General features: G+C 41.2%; 2 protein-coding genes across 2 annotated transcripts; both read left to right on the top strand.

Moving 5' to 3' along the window:
• Positions 1-213: 213 nt before the first annotated feature.
• LOC121977154 (pleiotropic drug resistance protein 2-like) lies at positions 214-9,321 on the top strand. Its single transcript, XM_042529711.1, has 20 exons — positions 214-755; positions 1,121-1,241; positions 1,488-1,576; positions 2,227-2,311; positions 2,429-2,719; positions 2,805-2,895; positions 3,346-4,246; positions 4,427-4,587; positions 4,696-4,799; positions 4,881-5,046; positions 5,135-5,263; positions 6,146-6,276; positions 6,440-6,772; positions 6,909-7,199; positions 7,307-7,390; positions 7,586-7,719; positions 7,836-8,063; positions 8,157-8,328; positions 8,446-8,700; positions 8,797-9,321. The coding sequence occupies exons 1-20, from the start codon at positions 421-423 to the stop codon at positions 9,067-9,069; spliced, it is 4,374 nt and encodes a 1,457-aa protein (XP_042385645.1). The 5' UTR covers positions 214-420; the 3' UTR covers positions 9,070-9,321.
• A 210-nt stretch (positions 9,322-9,531) lies between these two features.
• Positions 9,532-11,012, top strand: LOC121977155 (trihelix transcription factor PTL-like). The gene is made up of 2 exons (XM_042529713.1): positions 9,532-10,003; positions 10,080-11,012. The coding sequence occupies exons 1-2, from the start codon at positions 9,663-9,665 to the stop codon at positions 10,702-10,704; spliced, it is 966 nt and encodes a 321-aa protein (XP_042385647.1). The 5' UTR covers positions 9,532-9,662; the 3' UTR covers positions 10,705-11,012.
• The last annotated feature ends 368 nt before the right edge of the window (positions 11,013-11,380 follow it).

Here is an 11,380-nt window from a genome sequence, read left to right as displayed (position 1 = left end):
ATATTGGAATTAAAACAAATTATAAGGGGCATTTTGATGCTTTGCTCTAAACAGAGGTGGAAAAGTATATATTTAGAATTTAGTGTACCGATGTGCAATTTTAGTCGAGAGGGTCAGATCTGGTTAGAAACTAAAACCAAACAATAAATTTTTAATAATAATAATAATAATAATAATAACAAAGCTAAAATGTTTTTAAATTAAGTAGCGGACAAAAAACAGCAGAGCGAAGGCCGCGAGAAGCAGCTTGGAATTTTCGGACGGCACAACCATAAAAGCACTCACCATCCACTTCTCCGATCCGTTCAGCCACCGCGAATCCTCCCTCGATGCTGTGATCGATCCAAGAGAAGAAAAAGAAGAAGAAGAAGAAGAAGAAGTGGGAGAAGAGGAAGGCGGAGAGGAACGATCGGCCGGTAAATGGCGAACGACATCATCCGGAACAGCAGCAGCCGCCGGAGCTGGGCGGAGAGCTTCCAGGACCGGTCGGATGTGTTCCGGCGTAGCCGGATGACGGAGGATGGAGACGACGAGGAGAATCTCAAGTGGGCGGCGCTGGAGAAGCTGCCGACCTACGACCGGATGCGAAAGGCCATCCTCCGGCAGGTCGCGGAGAGCGGGAACGTCATCACTAACGAGATCGATGTCAACCAGCTCGGTCCGCAGGATCGGCAGCAGCTCCTCGAGCACATCTTCAAGGTGGTGGAGGAGGACAACGAGCGCTTCCTCACTCGCCTCCGAGACCGTATCGATCGGTGGGTTTCGCTTGCCCTGTTCATCCAATCGAGGGTTTCATTCGAGATTTAGCCCAAATTTTAGACAGAAGAAAGACACAAAAAAAAGAAGAGGAGAAATCGTTTACTCGTTTCAATTTTATCTTGCATCGCTCACTTTTTTGCTTAATTTGTTGAGGTAGCAAACTCTTTGCATCTTTCACCTTTTCCCCCGCACCTTTACTTCATACTCGTGTCAGTAACAGACATATGCTTGTCGAAATCCCCAAACAATTTTTCCCCCCTTTACGATTGGCCTCCTTGTCACTCTATGTTTTTTCACTAGAACTATGATGCTCTTGTTCTATTTATCTGCTTAGTTTTTGACATATATACAAATGGAACAGGGTTGGGCTGGAGCTTCCAAAGATTGAGGTCAGATATGAGAACATATCAGTGGAGGCAGATGTCCATGTTGGTAGCCGAGCACTTCCCACTTTGTGGAATTTCACCATGAACATTCTTGAGGTACTTAGCAACTATCCCTGGAAAATTAAATTGAAAGACAAAAGAATAAGAGGAACATACAACAGAATAAAAATTGTAGGAAAAAAAGAAGGGGCAATTGGAAGGAGAAAAAAAAAAGGAAAAGCTTTACATGCATGTTTGTAGAAGTCTTTTCATTGTTATTCACTCTGTGATCATGGCTGGTCGCAAGTCTTATTACCCCTGATTTAACGTTTCTTTCTTTGCTTTGCTAATGTGGACATTCAGGATATTGTTGGTGTTCTAAGATTAAACCGGTCCAGGAAAAAGAATTTGCAGATTCTTAATGATGTCAGTGGGATATTGAAGCCGACAAGGTAAGCAGATAAAATTGTCTGATTCTACCTTCCCAACCATTCAGTTATCCTTACGATTGTGACAATCACGAATCTTTTTTTTCCTCCTTGTTTGAAATTTCTTCTAAAATGCTTTTTTTCCACAACAGATGTTATATTATGTTAGTCTTTAGCAGTTTTAGCCATATTGAATGTGACTGGTAAGGTGTCAATGAGTTGTGCTTATGTAGGCTGGGCTCGGGGATTGAGTCGACCTGTTTGAAACATGCCAAACCTGGCCCATGATAGAACCATCCGAAGCCCATCATAGACTTGGGCACAACTCTTTGGTGCCGTGAGCAGCCATCTCAATTTTAATAATAAAATATACATAGAAAATTATAAAAATAATTAACAATCTTAAAGCACTTGATAGATCACAATTTTAATTTATTAACAATTTCAGAAAATTTTAAATATTTAATAAAATTTTGAAATATTTTAAATATTCTAGCAAAAACTATATGGTGTTGTCACTTATCTCTTGGTCACTTTTCCTTTTTTGGTAAGAAGTATATGGTGTTGCTTTGGCTTATGTTGAGATGGTTATATATATACTGAATGCTGAATTTCAACTCGATATCATTATGGAAGAAGGGTATCTCACTCTTCAATATCTAATCCATTCTCAGGATGACATTGCTGCTTGGACCTCCAGCTTCAGGGAAAACAACACTTTTACTTGCCCTTTCTGGCAAGCTCGATAAAAATCTAAGAGTATGCTTCCTCTTCTTGTTCCTCACTATCCTTTTCTGGAATATTTTAGAAGCATTTAAATGAGTCTTGGGTGCAGTGTTGAGGCATGTGTATTTAATGTCTTTACTTTGCTTACAGCAAGGGGGCAGAGTAACATATTGCGGCCACGAACTATCAGAATTTGTTCCTCAGAGAACTTCTGCTTACATTAGTCAATTGGACATTCACAACGGTGAGATGACAGTTCGAGAAACATTGGATTTCTCAGCACGATGCTTGGGAGTGGGATCAAGGTACGAGATGCTATCAGAATTGTCAAGACGAGAGAGGGATGCAGGAATTAAACCAGATCCCGAGATTGACGCATTCATGAAAGCAGCTGCAATGGAAGGGCAAAGCACTAGTGTATCAACTGATTATGTTCTCAAGGTTAATGGCAACAACTTTTTAGTGGAATTATAATTTTGCTTGAGCTGTTACTGGCAACGCTAACACTTGAAATGTTGGAAAACAGGTACTTGGTTTGGATATTTGTGCCGACATCATTGTTGGTGATCAGATGCGACGTGGCATTTCTGGAGGACAAAAGAAGCGTGTGACGACAGGTAAGTTTATTGCTAGGAGAAAATTATTGAAAGCAAATGTCATTTACACACCTTCTAAATTAGTTAGGCCCCTTCAAAATTCAAACTAAATACTCTTTGATACCCATGCATACTTGAAAAAACAATAGTTTGTCATAAAACTAGATGTCCCATATTGGGAAAATAACTAGTGCAATAATAAATTGCTCAGTGAAATCATTGTCAAGCAGCATCTTGAAGAAAAAAATTAACTAATCAATTTTCCTCATTATGAAAATGTCCAAATATTCTTTATGAAGGTGAAGTTAGGAATGCCGACGTATTCAAATTTATAATCACGGGGTCATGAACCTTAAAGAGTATACATAAAGAAACATATCTTTCTAACACCTGTTTGTTTTTTTTGCTCTTTAATTCTCTTTTAATATATATTCATGTTTAGTAACCTACACTATTTGTTCTTGGTTGCAGGAGAGATGTTGACTGGTCCTGCACGCGCACTTTTCATGGATGAGATATCAACTGGACTTGACAGTTCTACCACCTTTCAAATAGTAAAGTTCATTAGACAAATGGTTCATGTCATGGATGGAACAGTCCTTGTTTCTCTTCTTCAGCCTGCACCTGAGACATTTGAATTATTTGATGATATCATTTTGTTGTCTGAGGGTCAAATAGTCTATCAAGGTCCTCGGGAGTATGTTGTTGAGTTTTTTGAGTTAGCTGGCTTTAAATGTCCTGAAAGGAAAGGAGTTGCTGACTTTCTTCAAGAGGTAACTTCAAAGAAGGATCAACAACAATATTGGGCTAACAGGGACAGACCTTATCATTTTGTTTCAGTCTCTGAGTTTGTGGAACTTTTCAAGAGATTTCATGTTGGGCGACAACTACATGCAGAGCTTAGTGTTCCTTATGATAAGTCTAAAGCCCATCCTGCAGCATTGACAACAGAAAGATATGGTATTTCTAACTGGGAACTTCTGAAGGCATGTTTATCGAGGGAATGGTTGCTGATGAAGAGAAACTCTTTTATCTTCATCTTTAAGACAACCCAGATAACCACACTTTCTTTGATAGCCATGTCTGTGTTTTTCAGAACGGAAATGCACCATAGAACAATTCCTGATGGCAACAAATTTTATGGTGCACTTTTCTTTACTTTGACCAATGTGATGTTCAATGGAATGGCAGAATTGGTGATGACGGTTGAGAAGCTCCCTGTGTTCTACAAACAGAGAGATTTTTTGTTTTTCCCACCTTGGGCTTTTGGCTTTGCATACTATCTCCTCAAGATTCCTCTTTCATTTCTGGACACTGGAATTTGGATCATACTTACCTATTATGTGATTGGTTTTGCCCCTGCAGCAAGCCGGTAAATCTCTCTTTTTTTTAAACAATCATTTCCTTTAAGATTAACTGCTTCTGATGCTTCTATATTATAATATTACCTGAGAAATTTCATGTTTCTGCAACTTCTTTTTTTTCCTATGACATGATACATATGCAGTGTAAGGTAATAAACCATCTCACCTTTCCCCTTCTAATTTGGCAGGTTCTTCCGCCAATTCCTAGCACTTCTCCTCACACATCAAATGGCTCTTAGTCTGTTCCGCTTCATTGCTGCTGCAGGAAGAACAATGGTTGTAGCCAACACTTTTGGAACCTTCACCTTGCTTATTGTTTTCGTGCTAGGAGGATTTGTCATATCAAAAGGTTAGAAAAATCTGACTGTAACTCTTATTAGTTCCTTACGTATATTCTGATTCATTGTCATACCAAAACTGAAGTTAACAACTTAACATCTGATTTTTATGTGGATAGATGACATCAAACCCTGGTGGATATGGGGTTTCTGGAGTTCCCCGTTAATGTATGGGCAAAATGCTATTGCTATTAATGAGTTCCTTGATCCAAGATGGGGCAGGGTAAGTTTCTTATCATATGTTTGTTGTCTGAATGCTATATACATTTCCAATTCTAATGCATGCCTTCCCTCCTTGTTGCAGGCGAATAATGACACCAATATAAATGCTCAGACAGTGGGAGAAGCTATTCTCAAATCTAGAGGAATGTTTACCCGTGGCTATTGGTATTGGCTTGCTATTGGAGCCCTCACAGGATTTATTATTCTATTCAACATATTATTTGTCCTTTCATTGACTTACTTGAATCGTAAGTTGTTGATTTCCACCGTAACTTCTATTGTCCATTTCATTATTCAATCATTTCTCTCATGGGAACCAAATTTTCATGTTTGCAGCTTTGGCAAGCGCTCAAAATGCAATTGTTGATGAGGAATCAAGTAAGAAAAACAAAAACTCATCAATAGAAAATGGAAGGATTCAAATGGTACAAAATGTCAGATATGCTGCTCCACAGGATACATCAGGTTAGATTGTTTGATCCCATTCGTTTTGTCATTTAGTCATGATATTTAGCATCTTTTATTCTAACTCAAAATATGTGATGGATTTTTAAGTGAAAATTTTAAGCTAACTTCAAATATACTCAAAATCATTCAATCATTCATTTTGAATATAATAATAGCATCACCTTTTGGCGCAAATTTTACAATATCTAACCAACCAAGAAGCCATCATAAATTGTTGATGGTATCATTCATGTCATCATCTACAAACTATAAGAAATGACATAATATAATTGTCATGCATTCTTATGGTATCTGCAACAAGGTTGGGGAAATTATATTTATGAAACAGTTGAAGGGTGACCTATTCTGGAGGTGAGCTGGGAGATGACTGATACGCATGGCCTAAATTATGAACTGTAGAGGTTGACTCTGGCATTGCCAACTTGCTTTATTCCCGAATAAAACCACCATTTAACTCTGATCTACTGGTCCTGACACCATGGTTGAATACTTAAAATTAACATCAGTTGGCATATGGCTCATGTATCCACTCTCTTCATTGAACTTAACCAATCGCTTCCACTCTTATTGGGCAATCCCGTCAGACATACTTCAACATCCCCATTTTAGCATGGAACAGAAAATCAAAGAATCACAAACTCACCGTCCTAAAGTCGCAGCCTATTGAGCTGGGAGGAAGGGGGCCATAGAGAATGTTATAGATTATCACTTTTCAGTTAAGGTGTTGAGAAATCCAATACTCTTGTTGAAAAACATATGGAGTGCACATTTTGGGCGCCAAATTATGTTGATTTTGCCGCTCTCTTCATGCATCACAAAAATATTCAATTTTTTCCTGTTTTAATTCAATGATCGAAAATCTTCTTATTTTTTTTACAGATGCAGCAAGGAGAAACAGCTCTGAAAGTTTCAGTGCTTCAGTCCGTCCAACAAAGAGAGGAATGGTTTTACCTTTCCAGCCTCTTTCTCTTGCTTTCAATCACGTGAACTATTATGTTGACATGCCTGCTGTAAGTCAATCCAACATATCTTTCCCCCCAATTTAATGTGATGAATTCGATTCAATATATTCTGACAAGTCTGTTTCTGTTTATCTTGTTTTTCCTTGCAATTTAAATTGAAAAACAAATCAGAAGGAAAACAAATAACTGACATTTCATCCTTTGACATCAGGAAATGAAGAGTCAAGGAGTTGAGGAAGATCGTCTCCAGTTGTTGTGCGACGTAAGTGGTGCATTTAGGCCAGGAATCCTGACTGCATTGGTTGGAGTTAGTGGAGCAGGAAAGACTACGTTGATGGATGTTCTGGCAGGAAGAAAAACGGGCGGTTATATTGAAGGCGATATCAGTATTTCTGGTTATCCAAAAAATCAGGAAACTTTTGCTAGGATAAGTGGTTACTGTGAGCAAAATGATATTCACTCGCCGTATATGACTATTTATGAATCAGTTGTTTACTCTGCTTGGCTGCGTCTTGCGCCAGATGTTGACAGACAAACACGAATGGTTAGTGGCAATTTATGCTTCCATGCATGATGCATTTACTTGTTTGAGTAGTGCTTTGTTATTCTGTGATTTAACTGAAATGCCCTTGCAAGTATGTTCTCTTTTATTAATCTGGACTGACAGTTGTTTAACACAGATGTTTGTGGAGGAGGTCATGGAGTTGGTTGAACTTGACACACTAAGGGACGCTCTGGTTGGCCTTCCTGGGGTTGATGGTTTATCGACTGAACAACGAAAAAGACTCACAATTGCTGTTGAACTCGTCGCAAATCCATCTATTATCTTCATGGATGAGCCAACATCAGGACTTGATGCAAGAGCTGCTGCCATAGTTATGAGGACAGTCAGAAATACAGTGGACACAGGACGAACTGTCGTGTGCACAATTCATCAACCGAGCATTGACATTTTTGAAGCTTTCGATGAGGTTCTCATTCATAATTTGAATTACTTGCACTAACTATTTTAATCCTATGAGGCTTTGCCAAATGCAATACTGCATCCTGAATGAGTTGGTATTTTTCTTCTCTCCAGCTACTTCTGATGAAAAGGGGAGGTCAAGTTATATATGCTGGTCCTCTTGGTCGCCAATCTCACAAGCTTGTTGAATATTTTGAAGTGAGTTTTCCAATCTCAATTGATCTTGTTCTAGAAGTTTTACTTCATAAGTTTAATTACACTTCTCATTTATAAATTATACAAATATAACTTTACATCGGTGCAATGCTTAATTATATCCAAAGAATCAGTAAATTGTTTTGATCACAGGAAAGCCACATTTTGTTATGTTTAATCAAATAAATTATCTTACAGGCAATTCCAGGGGTACCAAAGATTGCTGAGGGTGTTAATCCTGCAACATGGATGTTGGACGTAAGCACTACTCATGCCGAGGCTAGCTTGCATATAGACTTCGCAGATGTTTATGCAAATTCTCAACTTTATCAGTAAGTAGAAAGTTTATGTGAATTCCCCACTTTATTTGTAAATAGAAGATACATGCTTCGTAAAGATATCATACATTGAAATCGTATAACCTATTTGTCCACTTTGTATTGTTCAGAAAAAATCAGGAACTTATCAAAGAATTGAATATTCCAGCACCTGATTCGACGGATCTATATTTCCCCACAAAATACTCGCAGACTTTTACTACTCAATGCAAGGCTTGTTTCTGGAAACAGTATTGGTCTTATTGGAGAAACCCACAATACAATGCTGTCCGATTCTTCATGACAATTGTCATAGCTCTAATATTTGGCACACTGTTTTGGCAAAAGGGCAAACGGACGTAAGCTTTCCGACTTATAAACTTTGCTTTGCGTCATTCACTTGATCTATATTTTCTGTATCTTCCTCATCTTGCTTCTTTGGATGTGGACAGTGGCACTCAACAAGACGTATTGAATCTCGTCGGAGCTTTCTATGCTGCAGTCTTCTTCCTTGGATCCAGCAATGCTATCAATGTGCAGCCTGTTGTGGCAGTCGAGAGGACAGTCTTCTACCGTGAAAGAGCTGCAGGAATGTACTCAGCCTTGGCCTATGCATTTGCTCAAGTAAGTTAAAAGTGTCCTTACCTTCTATCAGAGCAATCCGAAATTCAAGCAAGTAGGTGATTAGTTCAGAGAAGGTGGAAGAATTTTTCAAAATGCTTATATTTCTTACTGTTGCAGGTGGCCATCGAGGTGATATACATATTGATACAAGGATTAATCTACACCATTATTCTCTTCTCGATGATTGGCTTTACATGGCGCGTGACCAACTTCTTGTGGTTCTTCTACTTCATTGTCATGTCCTTTACCTACTTTGTTCTGTATGGCATGATGGCTGTGGCACTAACACCCAACCATCAAGTCGCCGGTATCGTGTCGAGCTTCTTCTACAACTTCTGGAACTTGTTCTCAGGCTTCCTCATCGCACGGCCGGTACGTACATGCATATCTTAAACGTATGATTCACAAACGAACTGTTCGTACGTTATGGCTGATATTATCTTGAATTCTTGATGGCACATTTTGCAGGAGATTCCTATCTGGTGGAGGTGGTACTACTGGGGCAATCCAGTATCTTGGACAATTTATGGTGTTATCGCGTCGCAGCTGGGAAAAAGGGGTGGCGAGATCGAAGTTCCTGGAGAAATCCGCCCGATGTTGCTTACGGATTACTTGAACAATAACCTGGGCTACAAGTACAGCTTCGTCAAGTGGGCAGCATTGACCAACGTGGGTTTCGTCATCATGTTCTTCTTGGTCTTCGCCTACTCGATCAAGGTCCTCAACTTCCAAAAGCGATAGGCGAATTCTCCGATTCTTGACGCTCAAAATGAAAGAGTTTGCCTGTGACCCAGCTTCAGTTTTCTTCATCTGGAGACTCCTGTCTTTATATCCAATATCCTGATGCTTTACTTTGTGCAACTCCAGTTTCATGTCGACAAGTCTAGTTGTATAATTTTTGATTTTTTTTGTACACTTTAATCCACTGGATTATTATATTGTGAGTATAATTTTAACAAATACATGGTAAATGTGAATTAGAGTTATTCAAAATATGGTTAAAATTCTAGTAAATGTGAATATTTTTTTTTATCAAATTACATAAAAAATTTCGACCGTGGTCTGACGTCACCTTCCGTCCTACAACCCTTCTCCTGGGGTCGCTTAATGCACGTGGAGGTCTCCCATTGGCCCATACATTACGTAATGTTCCTGTCCTAATCAACTCGTCCCACACTGCGCCGTACTCTTCTCTTTCTCTCTCTGCGTTCTTCGTTCCCCCTTTCGTGAACGACACGATCCGGCTCTCCCGCTCTCTCTCCTCCCCCTCCCCCTCCCTCCGCTCATTCATGTAGGAGGCGACGAATCTTTCCCTCTCCGTCGCGCACTTCGCCATGGATTTGCACGAGCTCCACTTCCTATTCGCCGGCGCAAGGCCTGGCTTCGACCCCTTCAACCTCCCGGCCTTCCCTGCCTCCGCCGCTCCGCTCGGATCGGAGTACCAGATGGCGCCTCCGTTCGTTGCGTCCGCCACCGGACCGCCGCCGACGCCGTTTCAAGCTCTTCCTCTGGCGCCTCCGGCGGGAATGCAGAGCTTCGCATTGCTCGAGAGTGGGGGGAGCGGCGGCCGGTGGCCGAGGCAGGAGACCCTGACGCTCCTGGAGGTGCGATCGCGGTTGGACTCCAGATTCCGGGAAGCCGCCCAGAAGGGCCCCCTTTGGGACGAGGTTTCCAGGTAATCGGTTAGTTGATTCACTCATTAATGGCGTTCGCGGATCGATTTGGCTAGTCAGCCGGTCCCCAAATTGTAGGATCATGGCGGAGGAGCATGGATACCAGAGGAGTGGGAAGAAGTGCAGAGAGAAGATGGAGAACTTGTACAAGTACTACAAGAAGACGAAGGAAGGTAAAGCAGGGCGGCAGGACGGGAAGCACTACAGGTTCTTCCGGCAGCTGGAAGCCCTCTATGGAAGGGAAGGAGGAGGAACCAATTGCAGGAACGCCGATCAAAATCCTAACTTTTCCGGCACCAATCGCGTTGTCGACAAGAATGCCCGTACTTTCCAGCTTCCTTCCATCCGCTTGTCGAACTGCTCCACCGACGGCGACGGCAGCTCGTCGTCAGATGGCGACGACGATGAGGAGGAGGAAGAAGGGGATGAGCGGGCGGCGGAAGAGTTCATCGGTGCGCAAATCAGGCGGTTCGTCGATGCGCAGGAATTGTGGATGAAGCGGATGCTGCGTGTACTGGAGGAGGCGGAGGCTGCGCAGGTGTCGCGGGAGGAGGAACAGAGGCGGCGGGAGGCGGAGCGGGTCGATCGCGAGGCGAGGCTGTGGGCAGGCGAGCGGGCATGGACGGAGACACGCGACGCCGCGATCATGAAAGCGCTGGAGAAGATCAGCCGCCGGCGGAGATCGACGGCGGAGAGTGATTGAGGAAGCTGTGGATGATCAGCTGGTGCATGGCAGTGCGCAAGGTGTTCGATCGATGTCTTGTTCTCTTGGACATTAATGCAAACAAATGGTGGCTATATGGATAGATCGGGGTAAGTACGTACGAAATACTATGGGTTTGCTATTTAATTAGATAACGAATAATTATAATTAATTAATAATAAGTTACATAAAAATTAGACAAAAAAATTATCGAATGTGCGTGTATATGTGACCCTATTTTTGATCGTGTTTGGAAAAATGTTTAAATTAATGCTTATGATCAATAAAGCTGTGTACTATTTTAAATATCCATCGAGTCATTCATGAGTCAGACTGTGCAGGAAAGAAAGGGAGCTATAGGAAGGTGTAGAGATTTCACTCGACTAACTTCAGAGGTAGATGGTGATGGCTATTGTTAAGGGAAATACAGTCAGAGACATGACTAATTGCAAGTGACAATCTTGAGTAGGGTGTTGTTTATTAAGATGGCTCTTGTAGAGGAGTTTTAGGGGTACCCCAGCGAAGGCTTGTTTGGAAGAAGCATCAATGCTGGATGAAATTCTATGTACTAATGGTGGAGCTAGGTTTTCTATTTGGGAGGGTGCATGGTTCCACTAAGACACCCGACAAATAGCGATGAAGAAATATGATGGATAATGACAAATGGTTGATTTGA

The sequence above is a fragment of the Zingiber officinale genome, chromosome 4B (genome assembly GCF_018446385.1).
Source record: "Zingiber officinale cultivar Zhangliang chromosome 4B, Zo_v1.1, whole genome shotgun sequence".
NCBI classification, from domain to species: domain Eukaryota; kingdom Viridiplantae; phylum Streptophyta; class Magnoliopsida; order Zingiberales; family Zingiberaceae; genus Zingiber; species Zingiber officinale.
This window is presented reverse-complemented; position numbering and strand designations above follow the sequence as displayed.

Bases quoted from the DNA above. Each gene is read 5' to 3' on its own strand.
- LOC121977154 (XM_042529711.1), top strand. From the start codon at position 421: ATGGCGAACGACATCATCCGGAACAGCAGCAGCCGCCGGAGCTGGGCG. The intron at 5,264-6,145 runs GTTAGATTGTTT...TTTTTTTTACAG, and splicing joins TGCTCCACAGGATACATCAG to ATGCAGCAAGGAGAAACAGC. The intron at 8,701-8,796 runs GTACGTACATGC...CACATTTTGCAG, and splicing joins GCTTCCTCATCGCACGGCCG to GAGATTCCTATCTGGTGGAG.
- LOC121977155 (XM_042529713.1), top strand. From the start codon at position 9,663: ATGGATTTGCACGAGCTCCACTTCCTATTCGCCGGCGCAAGGCCTGGC. The intron at 10,004-10,079 runs GTAATCGGTTAG...CCCAAATTGTAG, and splicing joins CTTTGGGACGAGGTTTCCAG to GATCATGGCGGAGGAGCATG.